Raw genomic sequence first — 20,971 nt, 5'->3', positions numbered from 1 at the left:
AGAAGTCATTTTACATGTTTTGAATTATCTGGGTCTGGTAGTATGTATATTCAATGATTTTTGATGAAGATTTGCAAACAAATCTTTTGATCAAAATAGATATTTTGAATTTTGTAAATGCATTTAAGTAATTTTTTGTAAAGTAAATTTACAAATTTCAACAGGGTGATGTTGAGGTATTTAGAAATTCCTTGGAAATGAGTGTACGAGGCAGAAGTGTGCCCAGGCCTATAAGCAGTTTTTTTGAAGGAAATTTTCCCGGTATGTATCTTGATTAATTTTTTTTAAGTTTGTTTTTCATTCATTGTTCAAGCATTGGTGATAACTACAGTCGTCTGTTCAGGATTTTCCACAGTCCGTTTTTTTTTTTTTTTTGTGAAAACTCGAATAATTTTGTGAAAAATGAATTAATTTTCACAAAACATGTGAAAAATCAAAGAATTTCGCAAAAGAAAAAAAATGTTAAAACGAAATTGGAACTAATATCATATACCCCACCCTTGGCGACTTTTTCCTGTTGGCGCCAAGAAAACAATGTATGACGACATGTCATACATCGTTGTAATTGATGCTTTTTTAGCTCAGACAGGAAAAAGTCAGATAAAAAAAATGATCAAAACACTTCAGAACACTATATATATAAACAACAAAAAACATCGCAAATGTACGCTTCAAAAATACCAGAAACTAGAACGTTTTTGTACAGAAAGAAAAATCACTAGAAAGTATTTAAGATGCTTAAATTAATAAATTTCTATAACAGCTCACCAATGAAATATGTACTAATAGAAATAAAAACTATTTTCCAACATGCATTTCATCGAACAAAAACTTTTCTCATAGTCTGCTAAAAAAGAGCAAAACGATTCAAATTGCAATGTTTAAAGCAGAAAACATCCCGAAAATCAATAACTACCCCAAAATCAATAACTATTTCAGCCAAAAAAAGCTTTGTTACTCAAATTTCGATGTATGAAAAGTAGAAATGTCTTAGCAGAACATCCCAAACATAAGCAATACCTATTAATATTCAAAATACCTATTATATTTTACATAAAATAACACCTTCATATTTTTATAAAATGCTGTAGTAACTTATTTTCAGAAATTCAGTACCTAAAGGAGGCTCGATTATAGAATGTCGAAATAATTCATGGCATTGATAAGAATTAACTTTTAGAATAAAATAACCAAACTATTTTTGTAAAATTAGTTTACGTACAGTAAAAAAATGTTAAAAACTACAAGAAGCCCTCAAGATTTTATAAAAAAGAATTTCGGAAGTAAGAGTTTTTTTAATTCTGAAAAAAGAACTTACCTTTTTATGGTATAAATCCTCACACCAAGTTGGAGTTTACGTTTAATAAATGTTCAAGTTTGAAGAAACTGGCATTTTCTAATATTTATTCATCAACAGACAACTACAGAGTTTTAACTAACACAAAATAAGCCTTCCTGTAAGGTGTATTGCACGAAAAAACATGATCTCTTCTGCGTGAAACCGATAACAAGTAAAGAAGTTTGAACAGATCTAAGTTTGCCTTCGGGTTGCCAAATACAGGTTAGTTTTGGCAGGGATGCCATGCTTAAAAGATTAACGCCTGATTGGTGAGAAAAATACAACAGGGTGGCGACAGATCAGGGAAAAGTCAGGGAACTTTATCACTCAGGGAAATATCAGGGAATTTTGAAAAAATAACAAAAAATCAGGGAAAATTGATCAAATGAAGAAAAAAAATTTTTTTTTCCCTTGCAAAATGAAGTACTTTGGTTCCCTACGAATTTTTCGCCAATTATTTGTTAAGTAAAATTAATGAGGTACGATTATACAGTGCTGAATATTTGTGCATCTTTTTTCCTCAAGGTCAAAGTATTCAATCTTAGGATGAGCTTTTTAAGATTGATTCTGTGTCTGTAAAGTTGTTTATTTTACTTAGCTTGAATTTTCCTTCACGCATTCCATGCTATGTAAAATAAACAACCCAACAGGCAAAGAGAAAGCCGTCATTGATGACTTTGCTCCCTTGCTTTTACTTATTATTGTCTTGAAGTAATTAGCATACTACTAATATATCACGATTTCAAGAACGGATTTTTATTTTTTAAATTAATGCTGAAAAAATCTTTAAAGTTATCACTTGGCATTTTTAATTTAATTGCTAAAATTAATTTTGACTTTTTTTTTTTTGTTTTGCCATGTTATTATTCCCTGTTACTTCAGATTATCAAATATCTCGAAAACTAATTTCTGCAGATACTGCCGTTTACCTGCACACGGTGCAGTATTTTTTACGTTAGTAAAACTACATTACTTCTATACTTTAACTATCACTTGCTACTCTTGCAGTAACAATTATACTACTTGAAAGTTCAGTTCAAGATTATTTCCATTTAAATTTTTTAGCTTTATCATGATTAGATATGTCTTTAAGAGTGGTTTTTAATAAGTTCTCTTAGAATTCTTATGTTAACTGGTTCCTGGAGGTGAAGTATTTGTTTTAGATTTCCTATAATATTTCTTGGTCGATAATTTAATAACTATTTTTACCAAAAAAAGGAGCATCTTTTCAAAAAATTATTTTAATTAACAGCTTAAACCGTTTTAAACGCTGCATTTCATTTAATATGCAATGCCTTTCAGTAGGGCAAAGAAAGGAAACCATTATCATTGGTATCGTAAATCAGGGAAATTTGGTGAACTTAATCAGGGAAATCAGGGAAAAGTCAGGGAACTTTTTTTTCCTGCTCCTGTCGCCACCCTGTACAATTAAACCTTGATATCTCAAACCTCCTTATCTCGAAACTCTTGATGTCTCGAAAAAATATTTCCCCAGCATTTTCTATTAAAAAAACCTCATGTATTTTCCATAGTTATTTCGAAATTTATTTTTCAAAACCCTTGATATGTCTAAATTTTTGCACAGCAGCAAGTTTCAATTGTCGTTTTTCTTTGACAATTTTTGTAGTAAAACCAGTTCCAGGGACAATTGTTTCATGTTTTTCATCCCTTTTCTTGAAATTTTTGTGAATAGGGGTTCGGGGCAAGATAATAGGGGAGTGTTGGTATGAGGGGTGTGCTGTGTTTTCCCCAGAGTTTAGAAGTTAGTGCATTTCTCTTGAACATATTGTCCACTTTGAAGAAAGGCGGTCGATTTTTCGTCCGTCAGTTTTCAAGCGAAAACGGAAAATGCATTCCTCATTTTCATCATTCTGCTTTTTTAACTCCTACAAAATGGCTGCTGAGAACTTTTTGAATGTGGGGTTACTAGCTGAAGATTATATTACAATTTTTTAATTTTTAGATTAAAAAAAAGACAGTTGAAATTTTTCCTTTCAAAATCTCATCCTTCACACTTCCAACAATTACAAAATTACAAGTCTAGTGAAATACTGAAGCAGGGTTCATACGCCCTTGAAAAACCTTGAAAAGTGCTTGAAAAAAAAAGTTCATTTTCAAGTGCTTGAAAACCTTGAAAAAGTTTTAAAACCTTGAAAAAGTTTCTTGGTGCTTAAATTCTTTCAAAAATCATCGGATTGTGCTTAAAACCTTTAATAAAGTATTTTACTAATGCTATTTTCTGAACATGCGTTCCATTTGCAACATCGCGAAAAATCGCTTCCCTGTTTGGGAATTCAATCCTTTTCCATCTTGTAAATATTTTGAAGTTTTTTACAATCGGAAGCTATTTTGACGTATAGTACCTCAAATTAGTTTATTTTTTGTTTAATTTCCATGTCTAAAAAAAGGAATTATTTTGTAAACCATAACAACATTGAACTTTCCCAAATTTCGCGAAAAATTTCTCTTTTTTGAAATTTCAATCTTTTTACATCCTGCAAATATTTAAATATTTTGGCTAATCGATTGTTATTTTCGCATATACTACCTCAGATTAGCATATTTTAAGTTTAATTTTAGTAAAATATTAATAAATTTATTTTATGGAAAACATGCCAACGTTGAACTTACTCAGACTTAAGCGGAAAATTGCTTCTCATGTTTGAAATTTGAATTTTTTTGCATCTTCCAAATATTTAAATATTTTGGCTAATCAGATGTTATTTTCATACATGCTACCTTAGATTATGTTTAATTTTATGATGTATTTTATGTTTAATTTTAGTAAAAAATTAATGAATTTATTTTCATTGAACTTAAATTCGTGACAATTTGCTTCTCTTGTTTGAGGTTTCAACCCTTTTGCAACTTGTAAATATTTTTATATTTTCTAGCAATTAGAAATTATTTTGACACATGCTACATAAGATTAGCTTGTTTATATTATTTTTAATAACTAAAAAGTTAATTATTTTTGTTTTGTTTAATTACATATATACTTGCTTAATTTTGCAATTTTGATTTTACTTTTATCATTAGCTAATTCTTCGTTATAACAGATTTTTTGAAAAAAAATTTAATTTAAGCGCGATTGAGCACTTAACATTTTGACTTAAAGTTTGTATTTTAATGATAAAGTTGAGTTATACAATTTTGTAAAGTTGAATTTATAAGTACATCATTTTTTTATGTCTGCTAAAATAATTAAGGTATATAACACGGGTGATTGTGTTTTGGTTATTCACTGGAAATCCAGTAGAGTTTGTTGTGCTTTCACCTCCCTACTTCCAATTTTCCCCCTTTACCTCAAATATTCAAAATTACTACTTTTGTTGGATTGTGGGGCATTTGGAACAGCTTACCAGAAGAGGCTGTAATCAGCAAAGGGATAGATAGCTTAAGGAAGGTCATTGATATTCATTGGGGTCAAATAAATTGGCTAGGACCAACCTAGTTAGGCCCTTTGCTTGTTGCTGGTTATCAACAGGCACTTATCTGTGCAATATTTTAACTTCATAAATTATTTTAACATAAGAAATGAATTTTATATGTATCAAAAGTAATTGCTGTACACATGTATATTTAAGTAATAGGGGTCTTAGTTTTAAAAATTATTCCCCCCCCCTCCCCGATTAGCTCGGTGAAACTTACAGGTGATTTTGTATGAAATCGATTGATTGATTTATACTTTGAAACCCATAAATAATTATCAAAAGTCTAATATAAACTTAGTGCAACCGGAAATTACCTTCTGGGTTGTGTTTTTGATCCTAACCGCCCTTATATGTGTATGAACCACTATCAATCAAAACCTCCTCTAGCGATTCCATTAAATTTAGGCATTGTGGTGTTTTCTGATAAAAATTAAAATCACTCAGAAAAAGTTCTTTTTTTTATTTATTTATATTTTTTTTATAAATATTAACTTTCATATTCTATAAAATATGCTTCTTTGAATGTGAATATTTCAAAATTAAACCTCGTAGGAACTGCTCCTCTTTATGACCAAGTTTTTCAAACATTTGCAGAAAAACTTTCAACACAGTGGATCTTTTTTTTAATTAGAGTCTGTTGTTGTAGAAAAGGCAATTTTGTTTTTCTTTACTTTTGTATATTATTACCTATTTATATGTTTGCATTGAATGAAATCTTCATACAATATTTTTAGTATAAATTTATGATATTGCCTTGAAAAAAAATTTTTTTGCCTTGAAAAGTGCTTGGAATTTTTTTCTCCCTTAAGGGTATGAACCCTGTGGAGACTACTTTATTCATCGTGATTCGAAGTGGTCCCACAGTACATATATAAATGCATATAGCATACGTGTGTGTAATTGTGAGAGTTACTAGTGTAATTTTTTTAAAAACCTGAACTCGATATCTCGGAATTTTTTCCCGTCCCAAGAGATTTGAGATATTGAGATTGTACTGTATTTCAATTTTTTGCAAAAAATCGGATGTCACCAAATGGAGGTGGGGGTATATCACATTTGTACCACAAAATTTTGGAATTTAGAGATGACCCAAACTGCTCCATTTGAAGTTGAGTGTTTTCCTCTTCTATGTTAAGAATATCATTCTGAGGTGTGTTATAGTATGGGGGGGGGGGTCATCGCTCTGTTGAGTATCAATATTTATCTACAATTCTACATTATGTTAGATTAAACTAGAAAAATTTCTGTACAGTATTTAAAATAATTGTAACAAAAAAAAATTCAGACAAGGGTTCAGCATTTTACTTTTTGACCCAAGACACGCTTAAAAATCACAGAATTTCGTTTAAAACTTATAAATTCCGTGATTTTAACAAAATTACAAAGATTTTACTTGTTTACCTCTGAACAAAGCGTACTAAACATCAAAAATTCAAAAAAATAGGATTCCCATAGCGTGTAAAAATAGATTGATATTCTCAAAGTGAAGGCATCAAAAGTATAAAAACGCTTGTAAAAAAATATTTTTGAAAATATTTTAAAATTGGAGTTAAGAGTCCTATAATAAACATATCAATATCTGTGACACAGTTGAAGCAGAAAAAATTAAACCATCGATTCAGCATTTAAATTTTAGACTCATAAAAAGAAAATGGAATTTTATTTTCAAAATTTGAAATGAGCATTCTAACAAAAATAAAGAGACTTTTCATTTATTTGCATCCTAATAAAGCGAAGTTAGCTTGAAAAAAGAACAAAATATGATCCTCATATCCGATGTTAAAAGATTGCATTTTTCAAAATGTAGACATTTAAAGAAAAAAAACGGTAACTAAGAGCTTATTTAAAGTTAATCATCCTTGTTAGCATCAAAAACTCAAACCCATATAATTTTCTCCCGAAATAAGTTAAACATCGCACCTGCAAATATTGACAAGTTGGTAGAATGATGAGAATATTTTGTAATCAAGACATTGTAGAGTATAACTCCAGACGCTAAGTGGCGATAATTTTGAAGTTGGTAATCCTATTGTGATAAAACAAACATTTATTTGGCAGCAGCAATTTATTGCTTGTAGGAGCATCACAAGAGTGCCCATTTTTTTCTTTGCAAAATTAGCAGATTTTGTACAAGCTGATCCCTCTTATTTGACTTGAAGAAAGGTTCGAAAAATTATCGGTTTTATTCACGGAAATATGCGTTATTTTGCTTTCAGATTTGCTTTTTCAATAAATTCATTTGAAAGTTCCGTTCGTTTATCAGAATTTTGTGAAGTTTCCATTTGGTTGATTGGGATTTTGTGAAAGGTCTTTTAGTTGATCAGATTTTTGTGAAGGGACTCAAATATTCTATGGCCAGACCCTTGAACTAAATGTTTAAAGTTGATCAGTGATAAAATCAATGTTGAAGATGAATTTTTCATTTCTGTTTTTGTTCCTGTTTTATCAAAATAGCATAAGTTATTTACATATTTAAATTTTGACTGATTAAGAGAGATGAGATTGAAATTAATGGGGTTATTTCCTTTAGTCACAAGTACTACTTTTAGTCACTGAAATTGATAGAATGAGTAAAAAGAATAACCTGGACCCACAAAATACTTTTTTTTCCCCAACAGTTATTTTTAGTTAATTTTTTTAAATGTCCAATTTTGAAAACAAGGTGTGGTCTTTATGACGTCATAAAAGATACAATTTGGCATCTTTCTACCACATTTCCACTTCAAGAAGCGAATTAAATATTGCGCTCTACGCTTGCTATCATCTATATTGCCATCCAGTTGCCAATACACGTGAGTAAAGCTGCGAATTAAATATATTGCTCTGTGAATGGCAACACTGAATAGCATTTCATCCTTTGTGATGTCACACGACAGAAGCGTAAACAATGAAAGTGCGCCAATTTAAGTAATTTTTTTTTTAAATTCTAAACTTAAACAAAATAATTAAAAAATGGTCAGATCCTATGTTTTTAAGCATGCTCTTTCAGAAAAAATACTTTTAAAATTTTGGAAACGACCTCATTGTTCACTTATTGAAAAACATATACATTAAAACCCTTCTTAATGGACACCCCTCTTATGAGAACAATTTTTGATTCCCCGGTTTAAGGGCAAATAACATTGTTAAACGCCTGTTCTGCAGACACCCCTGTATTGCGGACAAAAAAACTTCTCCTGTTAGTGTTCGCATTAGAGGGATTTTACTGAACTTAAATGCTTTTTGTACTTCATTTATTTGCTCTTAAATTTGTTCGACTCAAAGTTTAGATAATTCTTCAATTGTAACTTTTGGCTGATTTATCAATTATTTTGATATATATGTGTTAATGTATTTTAATGTGATTCTATCTTCAGGGATGAGATTTTTCCGGCTTTTGCCGGAGTTCCGGCTTTTTCTGTTGACCTTTTCCTCCTTTTTTTGCCTCTTTCAGGCCTTATTTTTCTCCAAAATCGGGAAAAAAATACGATTTTTTAAAATTTTCGGTTCTTGATTTCTTATTTGTTCTATTTTTTCCCTTTGAATCGTGATCCTTCGCGATATCTGCCAAAAACGTACGTTTTAGAATTATAATTATGCCAACGACGTCAAACACGTGCAGCGCCGAAAGTTGCATGCCTCGTTTGAGATTTCAATCTTTTTGCATCCAACAAATATTTCAATTATTTTTAATGTTGGGTGGTTTTTTACTATGTGCTACCTTATATCTGCTTATTTTATTAATCATTTCAATAATATTTTTATTTCTTTAATTTATTTTAGAACAAATGCAAAACTCAATCAAAAAATGTGACTTAGCACCCACAATCTCGATTTTTTTTTTTTTTTTTTTTGTATCATGGCTTGGTGTATTTAAGAAAGTGTAAAAAATATTTATGGTGAATCTCAAATGGTTTAGGCTTTACAACCTGTTAAAAGTTTTGAGATTTCATGATTAAATGTTTTTTTCATTCCAAAATTGTATTACGAAGTTTTCAAAAACAAATTTTGGGTTCCAATGCAAGTAAAAAGATAACCAATCGTTTATATACATGTACAGTCGACTCTCGATATCTCGACTTCGCTGAACTCGAATTTCCGCTTATGTCGAAGTTTTTGGATGGTCCCAAACTTCTGCTAATGTTCTTAATGGTTTTTTTTTCGTTAACTCGAAGTTCACTCCGCTTATCTCGAAGTTTGAGACAGACATCTCTTAACATTTATTGTCCTGATTACCAGTAGCGAAACCAACTTGACCGTAAAATGACGGAGAAAATTCTGCTATTTTCACCACCTGCTCCCTTTTGTTAGGGCTTTGAAGACGGGGGCGTAATTGACAGGTCGCCACCTCTTTTGACGAGAGAAAGAGCTAAAATGCACTCGTTCACGCGTTGCTTGTTCACGCTTCGATAAGTTCTTTTCAGTGGCTCTGTTAGAACGAGTACAAAAGGGAGATAGACCAGACGTTGATAAGGGATTAGCAAGAAAGAGAGCACGTGTAATACCCCCTGGGTGAGGGCTAAACCAGTTAGTGACCCACCAATTGAACTTGGAACTGCTCACTTGAAGCTTCGCTGATCTCAGCTTTTTAGCACTCATAGCATTTAGTAAATGATTGCATGCTCAGCGTTTTGAAAAATGAGTAAGAGAAAGCTAAAAATTTTAACTATTGAAGAAAAGGTCGATTTAATTAAAGATGTAGAGAATAATCCTACCGTTAAGAAAAAGGACTTGGCCCTGAAATATGGCATACCGCCGAATACATTATCGACAATAATGTCGAACAAAGAAAAAATATTAGAACATTACGAAACAAAGGGCGGTTCTGCAAATCTTAATCGTAAAAAAATCAAGGAGTGCACATACACCGACATTGAAACGGCACTCTTGAAATGGTTTAAGAATTATGAGCATAAGCGGACTGAAATCCCTGTGAGTGGAATTCTCCTTCGTGAAAAAGCACTTGATTTTGGCAAACTCCTTGGACACATGGACTTTGTAGCAAGCAGTGGATGGCTCGAGAGGTTTAAAGCTCGTCATAACATAGTTTTTCGGAATTTACATGGAGAAGCTAAAGACGTCCCGGAAAGTCTTTGTGAAGAATGGAGAATAAGACTTCCCACCCTACTGTTTGGTTACAAAGCATCAGACGTCTTTAATATTGATGAAACCGGATTATTCTACAAATGTGTTCCCCAAAAAACTTTAATGTTCAAAGGAAAGTCCTGCGCTGGAGGAAAAATGAGCAAAGATCACTTAACTGTTCTTGTTGGTGCCAATGCTGATGGATCAGAAAAATTACCCCTCTTAGTTATTGGTAAATCGAAAAACCCACGTTGCTTTAAAAACGTCAAATCTTTGCCGGTAAATTACAAAAGCAATAAGAAATCCTGGATGACCAGCGAGCTGTTTGAAGAATACGTGAGAAAACTTGATTTGAGTTTTCATAAAAAATCTCGAGAAGTTTTGCTGTTTGTGGACAATTGTCCAGCACATCCAAAGTTAAAAAATTTAAAGTCAATTAAGCTTGAATTCTTCCCACCAAATACAATGGCAAAACTTCAGCCAGCTGATCAGGGAGTAATTCGTAATTTAAAAGTGCATTATAGGAAACGAGTAATTAGAAAGCTCATCAACGATATTGAAAATAATAAAGAGCATACAAGTTCCATATCGGTATTAGATGCTCTTCGAATGGTTTTTAGTGCCTGGCAAAATGATGTTTCCCAAGACACAATTGCTCATTGTTTTCAGAAATGCGGATTCTTTCCTTCAAGTGCTCCCAATATTGTTGATGAGGTTAACGAATGTTTGGACAACGAGTTCAGAGATGTGTTTCAAGAACAATCATTGGAACTTTCTGACTTCGTAAACGTTGACTCCGAGCTCATTACCTGCGATGAACTTTGCGATGAAGATATTATTGCAGAAGTAACAGCTAAAGAAGATGGTACGGACAATGAAGAGAAAATTGAAATTTCTGAACATAATGATTTGCCAACAAATGCAGATGTTAGTAATGCACTATCGATTATTCATCGTTCTATTGAAAGTCGGGAAAATGTTCCACAGGATATATTCAGTGCCATGAGTAAAATTAATGATTTCATACATAGCAGAAATATTAATTCAAAAAAACAAGCAAGTATAAAGCAATATTTATTAAATGTGAAGTAAGAAATACATTTTTTTATTAGTAATATTATTTTTGCTTATGTTCTTCAAGTTTTACACACTTTTGTATTTTTTTTTTGGGGGGGGGGGAAACTAATACAAGTTTTCTCTCTTATCTGAGCATTTATGTGTGGTTTTGTTTAATTACTTTTACAATTGTTTCAAAAGGGAAATAATAGTTAGTTTTCGGTATCTCGAACTTCGGCTATGTCGAATCTTTTTCTTGGTCCCTCGTACTTCGAGACATCGAGAGTCGACTGTATATTTATTTTCAATTCTTACTATAAAAAGTGTGTTCTACCACATCAAGAAATTTTAGATTTTTCTGTTGTAAATTTTTATTTTACAAACAGACCCAATTTTAAAATTTATGTTCTCACTCGTTTAACACTTTAAACTCAAATGTTTTTAATGAAAAAAATGTGTTTTTCTCAAAAAAATATGAAAAGTTGACACTATTGTGTGATGCAGCCAAGATTGAACTCTGGCTCCCCCAACCCTTTGTTCAAGGACTCAGGGGTTAGAAATTATTGCCTCTTTTTCAAAATTTAGATTTATTTAGGAATATACACCCTTGCAAGAAATGGTACAATGCAGCAAATTGTACAAAACTATTACTCATACTTAATTAAATACGTATTATCTTTAAAACTGGTAAATTAGCCATTTTTTGTTGAATTTTTGAATATCATGGCTTCCAGGTTCTATTTTGATGCAGTTTTGGATATCATCCCTTTCAAGAAATTTTTTTTGGATTTCCTCCTTTTTGCTCTCTGACCACTCTCATCCCTGTATCTTAATTCTTTTTAGAGTACATCACTAGGGCCATCATGGATCAAAAATTTGAAAAACCTACGCCCATTCAAGCTCAAGTTTGGCCTATAGCCTTAAGTGGAAGAGATCTTGTTGGTATTGCACAAACCGGATCTGGAAAAACTTTTGCTGTGAGTTTTTTAATTTTTATACTTTATATAAAAACAGTATTATGATAAATTGAATGACTGATTCTAATTTTCAAACTTTTCTTGTAGTATGTTTTACCATCAGTTGTTCATATTCATAACCAGCCACGTTTAGAAAGAGGTGATGGCCCTATTGTAAGTATTTTTCATAATCTTTTTCTTGTAGAAAGTTGCATAATTATTGGTGTTTATGCAAAAAATGTTTTTGTATTTGTTACTTATAAAATTTCATTTGCAGAATATTTTTTTTTTGTATAAAGAAGGCTTACAGACCCCGAAGAGTTCCTATTTTTTCTTTCTTTAGCATAGCACTTCTGATTGTGCATTGATTCTTATTTTTACAATGCTGCGCCAATAATTTTTTGCATGCTTTACTTTTGAAAAGCAAAAGAAACAAGCGGATGGTGAGCTTTTCATTGATTGACTACCGTAATTTCTGGAAGGAATGACGCGGCGTCTAAGTGTTTGTTTTAATGAAACAGTATAGAAAGGGATAATGGCACATTCTGATGCAATTATAAAATGTTTACCCGACTATTAGAAGCTTTAATTAAACGACCGACAGGTCAAAAAGTGTGGGAAAAGCCGAATTCCTATTCGCCAATTTTTTTTGTATAGATAACAAGTGGTATGAAGCTCTATTTAAGCAGAAAAAGAATGTAAGGAAGCAAAAAGCTGTACACTACATATTTTACTGATTTTAGTATTGATGAAAGGTGTTTCTTTGTTTGGATTTTATTTCCATATTTTTGTAGTTAATCTTTTTCCAAGTTTTTTCTTTCATACTGATGATTGTCAGTTTCTTTCTTTCGTTTTGTTTTTGCGACTCGGTCTTACATTTAATCCCTTTATTACTTCAAAAGTACTGTTAGTTTATTTTTGGGACAGTTAAATTAAAAATACTGTTAGTTTATTTTACATTAGAAATAAAATTTACACGTAATTTGTTTCCTCTTGACGTGTGTGTAGTCCTATGTCTTACTTTTTTAGGTGATTTTTTCCTTAATTTTTGATTCCTTATTTCCTACTCCCGCCCCTCCCCCGCCCAAAAGACCACTTTGGGGTCTGGGCTTGATTTTACAGATCGATTTTAAGTTCATTCATGAAATGTATCTTTGAAAGCATTTTATTCCTTTACTCATAGAAATTCTATGAAGGAGTATATTTTTTAAAATTTTATTAGTATGTTTTGTTACATGTAAAACATATATATATATATCTTGATTTTTAGGTTTTGGTTTTGGCCCCAACAAGAGAATTAGCACAGCAAATTCAATCTGTGTGCTTTGACATTGGACGTACAACTAACGTTAGGAATTGCTGCATTTTTGGTGGTGCTCCTAAAGGACCCCAATTGAGAGATGTTGAGCGAGGTAATGGTTATCGAATAAAACATTTCTAATAATTTGGTTCCGCATAATTTAATTCTTTTGCTTAAGGGGGTCCGGGACACAAAAATCCTCAAATTTTGCAAATTTTTTTTATAATTTGAAAAATTGCTCCGTTTTTTTCTGCTTAAGAGGACGTTTGAATCTTGTTTCTACCTTACATAGAACGAAAGTTATAGTTATTTTTGTTGCATGCATCTAACGAATGTGTACATAACTTTAAAACTTTAAACGCGTTTTTCTCCATGATGCAATTTTTCCCGATTTCCTGCATTCAAACTCTTATAAGTCAGGAACCGATAGAGATAAAGTAATGAAACTTGGAGCATATCTTTTTCAAGCAATTTACTTTAATTTTTATTCGGCGAATTTGAAAAAAACGTTTACTGCAAAAATTATGATTTTTTTAAAAAAAAGTATCTTCGAATTTTTCGAAATTTTTCTTCAAATATTTTTTATTTTTTATTGAATCAATATTTTTAAAATCGCCGAATAAAAATTAAAGCTTAGATATTTGTGCATACTTTTTTGAAAAAAAATTGAAAATTGACCAACAATATTTTGAGTTATAGCAATTTAAAGCAACCCCATTTTTTTGAAAAAAACTAATTAAATTTAAATAAGAAAATAATTTTTTTTCATATTTATGTTATGATTTTGCTTATTAAATAAATGATGAATCAGTTCAAAAAATTTCAAAACTCTAAAGTACATAATAAAAATTTTTTCAAAATGTGTCCCGGACCCCCTTAAATGTGTTATTCTTCAATCCCTGTTTTTACCTTGATGTTTTAAAATTGAATAATTGTTGGTGCAAGTGGCAATCTTTTTGTATCCATCCAGTACTAAAATTTCACAAAGAATTTCTCAGTTTTCAACAGTAGTGCCCGCCTAAACTTTTGTACCTGAGGGTCGCACATCATACTGAGATGATTCTTGCAGGCTAGAACACCTTGTCCTTTTCTGTGGATAACTTGAGAAAATGCAAAAAAGTAAATGGTTAAAAATCAAGAATTGCCTACTTTCCCGTAAAAGTCGAAGAATAAAACTTGAAGGCTTAACGTATCTTAAAAATGTAGCAAAAAGTCAAAATTAAACAATTTTTAAATAGTCATGAACCCAAAAATCTAATTATCGATATCTTGGCTAAGGCGATAAAGAATTGCATAAACAGCATAATTTTGATTTAATGATTTTCTCTTGACTGCATTGAATACCCATGCTCCTCAATTGAACAATAACTTTTCCTGTTCCTTGACCACTGCAAATCTAGCAGACCCCAAAGAGTTCCTATTTTTCCTCCTTTTAAGAGCTCTCTCCTTTTTTTCCTACTTTTTCTTTCTTTAGTATAGCACTTCTAATTATGCATCGATTCTTATTTTTACAATGCCGCACCGATAATTTTCTACATGATTTTGAAAGAAAAGCAAAAGAATCAAGTGGATCTTGAGCTGTTCATTGACTGACTACAGTAGTTTCTGAAAGGAACGCCGCGGCTGTGTTTAAAAGTTAAATTTTCGCAAGTGACTTTATTGCCATTTAGGCATTTATGATCAACTTTTCTTTTTATCGCCCCGACTTCAGTCCTACTGTTTTAACGAAACAAGAGATACTGGAACATTCTGATGCACAGAAATACTGACAACATACAACATACAGGGTGTCCGAGAAAGATCCGTACAACTTCAAAAATCTATTGAAAAAGAAACAATAGGTTACAGAAAAACTAAGATACTTCTATCTAAGATATAGTACATTAGATAGAATAACTCAGTTTTTTTCTGCAGAATGTTTCTGACCATAGGTGGCGCTACATGTCACGCAAAGGAATATTAAAGCATTTTAGTTATTTCAATGGCGGATCGCGTGAAGAAAGCTCAATGTGTTGCCTGGTTTATCAAAACAAAATCCGATACACAAACACAACTGAATTATCGAACAACGTATGGGGAATCGCCACTATCTCGGTCAAGCATTCGTGAGTGGTATCACAAATTTATGAAAGTGTGGAATGAATATAAAAAATTTCGTAGGAGCCCTACAATATCATTTCGACTATCATCCCAGGAGTTACAAATGCCAAGATTCACGATATACTACTATCGCTGTAACCCTATTGTTTTTTTTTCAATAAAGTTTTGAAGTTGTACGGATCTTTCTCTGGACACCCTGTATATTATTTACCTGTCAATTAGAAGCTTTAATTAAACGGCTGACTGTTCAAAATAGACCTCAAGGTTCAGAAAATTTTCAAGTGGCCAATGGCCACTAGGCCCAAAAAGCTTGGTGGCCACCAGTTTTACCGGGTTTCGAAAACAGCGCTGTAGTACAAGAATGGGAGTGGGGAAGGGGGGATTTCGATTTGTATTTTTTGAAACAAATATTATGAAAGTGATGCTAAAGGAATGCTAACAAGAAATATAAATTATATTAATCATGGAAATATAAGAGGCATATGGTGAAGGTTGGGAGCTCCTGAAGCAAATGGTTCATTCCACCCATTTTAAAGTTTCATAAGGAAAAAAAAAAATCATTAAGCCAAAAATAAAATAGTGTACACAGTACTGTGGTCCCACAGTGAAAAAAGAAATTTTGGCATAAAAATATTTAACTTTAAACCTCCTCCAGTAATATACAATTTGGCATTTACCAGGAATATCTTCCAAAAAAAAAATCACTTTTTGCATTATTTGAACTAAGAGTATGACCAAACATGGCGACTGACTACGTTACATACACAGCATCGCCATGTTAGGATGACTATAAAGGGAAAACAATCAACGGACTGGCTATTTGGCTTATATTTTAATCTGATGCGATTGAAGATTAAAAAATTGCAACTGTTATTTGAATAAATAGAAACTAGCCCCCGTTGTTTAAACGATTTTCAATGGAACGTATTCCTAATTGATCGCGAGTATTACCGTCCGCATCACAGCAGAAATATAAGATATAGTTTATAGAAATATATATTTTTTTCTTTCTTTGTTTAATGATGTTGGATTTATAATGAAATACAGGATTTGTGGGAAAACATGGAACTTTGACTATGGCAAAAGAATGATAAAACGGGGTGTAGGGGGGGGCGGGGGCTTTGTACAGTCAAAAACAAGTTGCCTAAGTTTTAAATTAATTTTTTTTCCTATTTTGACGATTTTCAGAATAAAGGCTGTTTGAGTTAATTGGGAATCAAATAGGATCGGAACGACCTTCGAGGATTTATGTAAAAAAACATACATAATGGTGTGTTTTTTTAAAGAGCCAAAATTTGCATAATATTTCCATACTTTCAGAACAAGATTTAAAGCAAAACATAAAACTGTTTTAAAAAAAGAATTTGAAAAAAGTACACAGTTCATACACTTTTGGTTTAAAAAAATTCCCTTACTTTTCCAGGTTATTTTTTTAGAAAATTCCAGGTTACTCGCTTCACTCAAAATTAAATTTAAGTAACAATATTTTCAAAATAGTCAAAATTGTTCAAAGTAGCATAAGAACTGAAACTTTTCCACTTGTAAAAAAAAAAACTTGGATTCTTAAAAAAAAAAATTTCTGTCACAAGTTTAAATATGTTTTTGTAAATTTTTGTCTACTTCCATCTCGCAAACGACCAAATATGCGACTAAGTAAAAAATTTAAGATAATGAGTAGATTTTTGAATTTGTAGCATAAAAGTAGTTATAAATAATAATTTATCCTTCAAAAAGTACAATTATAAGACAAAATAGTCAGTTTTAAGTCAGCACATAAGCGTCTAAATCAATTAGAATAAAAAAAATGTTCTGGAGATAAAATTTCGCATTTTTCCAGAAAATAATTACGAATTACCCGGAAAAAAAGGGCACATTTTGCGTTGTTATCAATAGTTTGCATTGCAATAAATATCCAATGCCATTTTCGGAAACTTAGACACTTAAAAAGTTTTGTGTACTGCCATCTTTAGAATGACCAAATATGGCGGCTACGACAAAAATTAAGAAATAATTTTTTGAATTTGTAGCATGAAAACAATTTAAAAATAATAAATCTTCATGAAATTACACTTCAGTTGAAAAGTTTTTAGCACATTTGCGTCCAAGGCAATGAGGATAAGATTAAGTTTTAAGAACAAAAATTTTCATTTCTCAAGAAAATTACATATTTAAAATAAAATTAAAAAAAAAAAAAAAGTTGCAGCACATTTTGCGTTGTTTTCATTAGTTAACGGTTAAAGAAAACATCCAATTCTGCTTTGTTTTTGGAATCTTAGACATTTAAGCATCATGTCTACTTCCATCTTATCAATGACCAAACATGGCGACTAGGTTTCATTCGTAGCTGAAAAGACTTCTCGATTAAAAAACGATTTTCTCAATTGATCCTACCATCCGCAGGCTTGTGCTTTAGAAGAAGGAAAATGTTCTTCTCCCGTTAAATTTGTGCATAATTCCTGTTCACCCTAGGAAATTTTTTCTTTGGAACTATTGAGGGGCAAAAATGGCGTCCGCGGAAGTTTTTTTTTTTTTTGGTTCGCCTTTTTTATTTTATTGCCAGCGTCGTTTTGCCTCAAAACTTTTTACATTTTTTTTTTTTTTTCAGGGAACATCGATAAAAACAAAGATTAGAACTCAAGGTACGAAATTCCCTGGAAAAAAATTTTTTTGAGGAAAAATTTGAAATTTTCCTGATTTTTCCCAGACAATTCCAGGTTTTCCTGGAGCGTACGAACCCTGTAATTTAATAACCATATTTTCCTGTGTATTATCAGCGGGCAGCCTATAATCTGCAGGTTCTAAAATGGGACTGAAGAAAAAAAAAAGCTTCGTATAATCCCAGGTGTATAATACAATGTAAAAAAATAAAGTTTGAATTTAATATACTATTTGAGCAACTAAACTAAAAAAATGAAAAGGTAATTACTTTGAAGGCATAATCAAAATTTATCTAAAATATAATGATTTCTTCCTGAAATCATGATTATAGTACGCTAATTACTTGAAAAACAGTCAAGACAAAGGAACAAACGCTCTGATCTTGTGCAAATGGCTTCCTAATTCACTGTATTTTTGCTTATTTTACATTGCCTGAATCGCGTAAGAGGAACATTCAAGCAACGTAAAATAACCAACATTCAGGCAGGCAGTGAGAAAGGACATGCAAGCTTTGTAAAATAAACAACATTCAGTCGGAGTACGGTCTCTATCGGTGAATCCTTATTGTACTGATGCATCTGTGGTGTGGAATTCTTTTCTTGGGATGTAAAATAAAGAAAAAACCCAAAAAAGTTGGCGACTGTAGAGATTTTTTGGGGTCGCCAATTTTGAAAACTGAGTCGCCACGTGGCGAGTGGCGACCGTAAATCTTGACCTTTAGTTCTAAAAGTGCTGAAAAAGCCGAATTTCCTATTCGCCAATGTTTTGTATTGATAATTACAAGTGAAATATTTATTCTCTATTAAACAGAAATGCAATGTTAAACCTTAAAAGGAAAGGAATAACTTGTACACTGTACATATTTTATTGATGTTAGTACAAAATAAAAACTACAGGTAGCAGAAATTCGTAAAAATGGATCACTTCAAAAATAATCGCGGAAACTGACTTTTTTCATGCATAAATTTGATTATTACATAATTATAAAATTTATAAAATTTCATTTTCTTTCCTTGAAAAGTGTTTTTGCAAAAAAAAAAAAAAAAAAAACACGGCGAAACCCAGATGGGCAAAACAATCCCGATTTTTGGAGAAAAATCTGAAATCAAAAGTTGTTGGATAGAGCCACAAGCAAATATGTACTGTATTTTTTTTTCTTTTCAATGGGTATTTTCTACTCTGATATATCATCAATATCGAGGAGTTGCTCATCATTTTTAAGTGCTGCGTTTATGGCAATGTCGCATTTCAGAACATTCAAAGTTTTCTTTGACAGATTCTTGCTCTTTTCGGGGTGCAGCAATTAAGAGCTATGCAGCGTATCTACTGTAAGTTATTGTACTTAGGGCACCTGATCAAAAGGGGGGGGGGGCAGAAAGAGATATATGCAGGCTTTGATGCCAGGTGCTGAACAATTTCCGAATGAATATTTTTGTTGTATGGGGAGGATTGAAACTACATGCCCTCTCTTCTGTGCACAGAAAAACATAAGTAACTGATCTTTATCTTGGAATAAAAATGTCATGTTTATAATGCATAGATTTTTCCTTTTTTCTAGTGACAAACATTTTGGAACTTAGAGGTAAAAACTCATCAAACCAATAAAACAATATTTGTTTTTATTTCTTGATTAAAATTAAAACTGGCCCTTTATTTTCATTCCCCTCTTCCCTCAGGGGGTGGCTAGCGAAGGATGTGTACTGAGTGCAAAAAAATGCAAACTTGTATAGTTAAGCATTAATTTTACAAAACCAGGGAGGGGAGAAATTACTCTACTTACTGACCCACCGTAAATGATACGCCTGAAGCAAAAATTTATGTTGAATGCTTAAAATACATAACATAATACAAACCCTTTAGTTTACTTATTTCGTTATTTATTTAACTAAATTTTATTATAAATTTTATGTCCCATATTTAAGAACAAAATTTTTATAGCTCTGCATTGTATTTTTTAAATTAGTGCTGCTTTAGTGTTCAATCTCTCTTCTCCTACCATCAAGGAAATTTCTCCTGCTTTTTATGGAGTTAAACATATCAAGAGTATGGTTAGGCAGCGCACACATTGAGTAGACATGTGTCTGAGACTAAAATGTCTTCGCAATAGCGCAAGGAGAAACCAGTTATTTCTCCCTCGTGTGCACACACCTTAAAGACCACAACAAGTTTTTCGTGTCTTTCCCGTGTTTCATGTCTGCCCTCTGAATAGCAAGTGGAACATGTGTCTTACCTTGTCTTCAAATATGCCGGCTGCTAAGGAATAAAAAGTCTATAATAGCCGGTTGAAAACATGAAGTGTTGCATAATTACTCACTTAATGATCTCCCCCTTTAACTTTTAATAGTACATATGGAAGATTTACTCATACTTATTGTTTCGCTACTGTCAAAATTTTGTAGTTCAAGCATATTGAGAATCTTAGCCTGTTTTTGATTTTTTTTTTTTTAAATCAGAAACTTTATTTTTCTTCCCATCTTCAAACTTTAGAAGAAGGCGACACTAAGGTGGACACTTTTGTATTTAGAATGAAAAACATAAATAAATGAAAGATGCCAAGTGGTTGTGTGATGCACTAAGCTAGTTTGGTGTGCGAACTTTGACTTTCAGGATGCTTAAAGGGATGCACTAACATTCACGATATCAATATTTAGTAGGTCGATAGATAACGAAGCTGATACTTCCTTCCAAAAAATTCATGTTGTGGGCAAAAAATTCGCAATTTGGCCATTTCACAAAAAGCATGTTATTCATCATGATAACTGCTGTGGTAGAAGCTAGTGTTTGTTCTACTTGACAAAACAAATGTCTGTTTTTTGTGGGGGTTGGGGGATTAGTGTTTCTAAGTCAAACATATGTTGTTTTTTTCATTTTGTTTTCAATTATGTTTCAATGAAAGTTATCATACTGACTTAGGTGCACAGTTTTTAATATTTTTAAGACTCATTTTTTGATGCCCTTGAAATAACAATCCACTTACCTTAAAATGGATTTATATTCGGAGAAACCTTGATGTTTGGGGTTTTACAATAAAGTTTGTAAAATATTATAATATTCAAATTCATGT

The 20,971-nt window shown here is 31.7% G+C and overlaps 1 protein-coding gene across 3 annotated transcripts in view; it reads left to right on the top strand.

The window, feature by feature from the left end:
- LOC129226043 (probable ATP-dependent RNA helicase DDX17) overlaps positions 1-20,971 on the top strand; it is a 48,319-nt gene that overhangs the window by 13,142 nt on the left and 14,206 nt on the right. For all 3 annotated transcript variants that reach the window (XM_054860621.1, XM_054860622.1, XM_054860623.1), the window contains exons 3-6: positions 165-261; positions 11,737-11,870; positions 11,958-12,023; positions 13,120-13,261. In XM_054860621.1, the coding sequence (XP_054716596.1) occupies positions 165-261; positions 11,737-11,870; positions 11,958-12,023; positions 13,120-13,261 (439 nt within the window). The remainder of the gene's footprint in view (positions 1-164; positions 262-11,736; positions 11,871-11,957; positions 12,024-13,119; positions 13,262-20,971) is intronic.

Source organism: Uloborus diversus, chromosome 7 (genome assembly GCF_026930045.1).
Source record: "Uloborus diversus isolate 005 chromosome 7, Udiv.v.3.1, whole genome shotgun sequence".
NCBI lineage: Eukaryota > Metazoa > Arthropoda > Arachnida > Araneae > Uloboridae > Uloborus > Uloborus diversus.
This window is presented reverse-complemented; position numbering and strand designations above follow the sequence as displayed.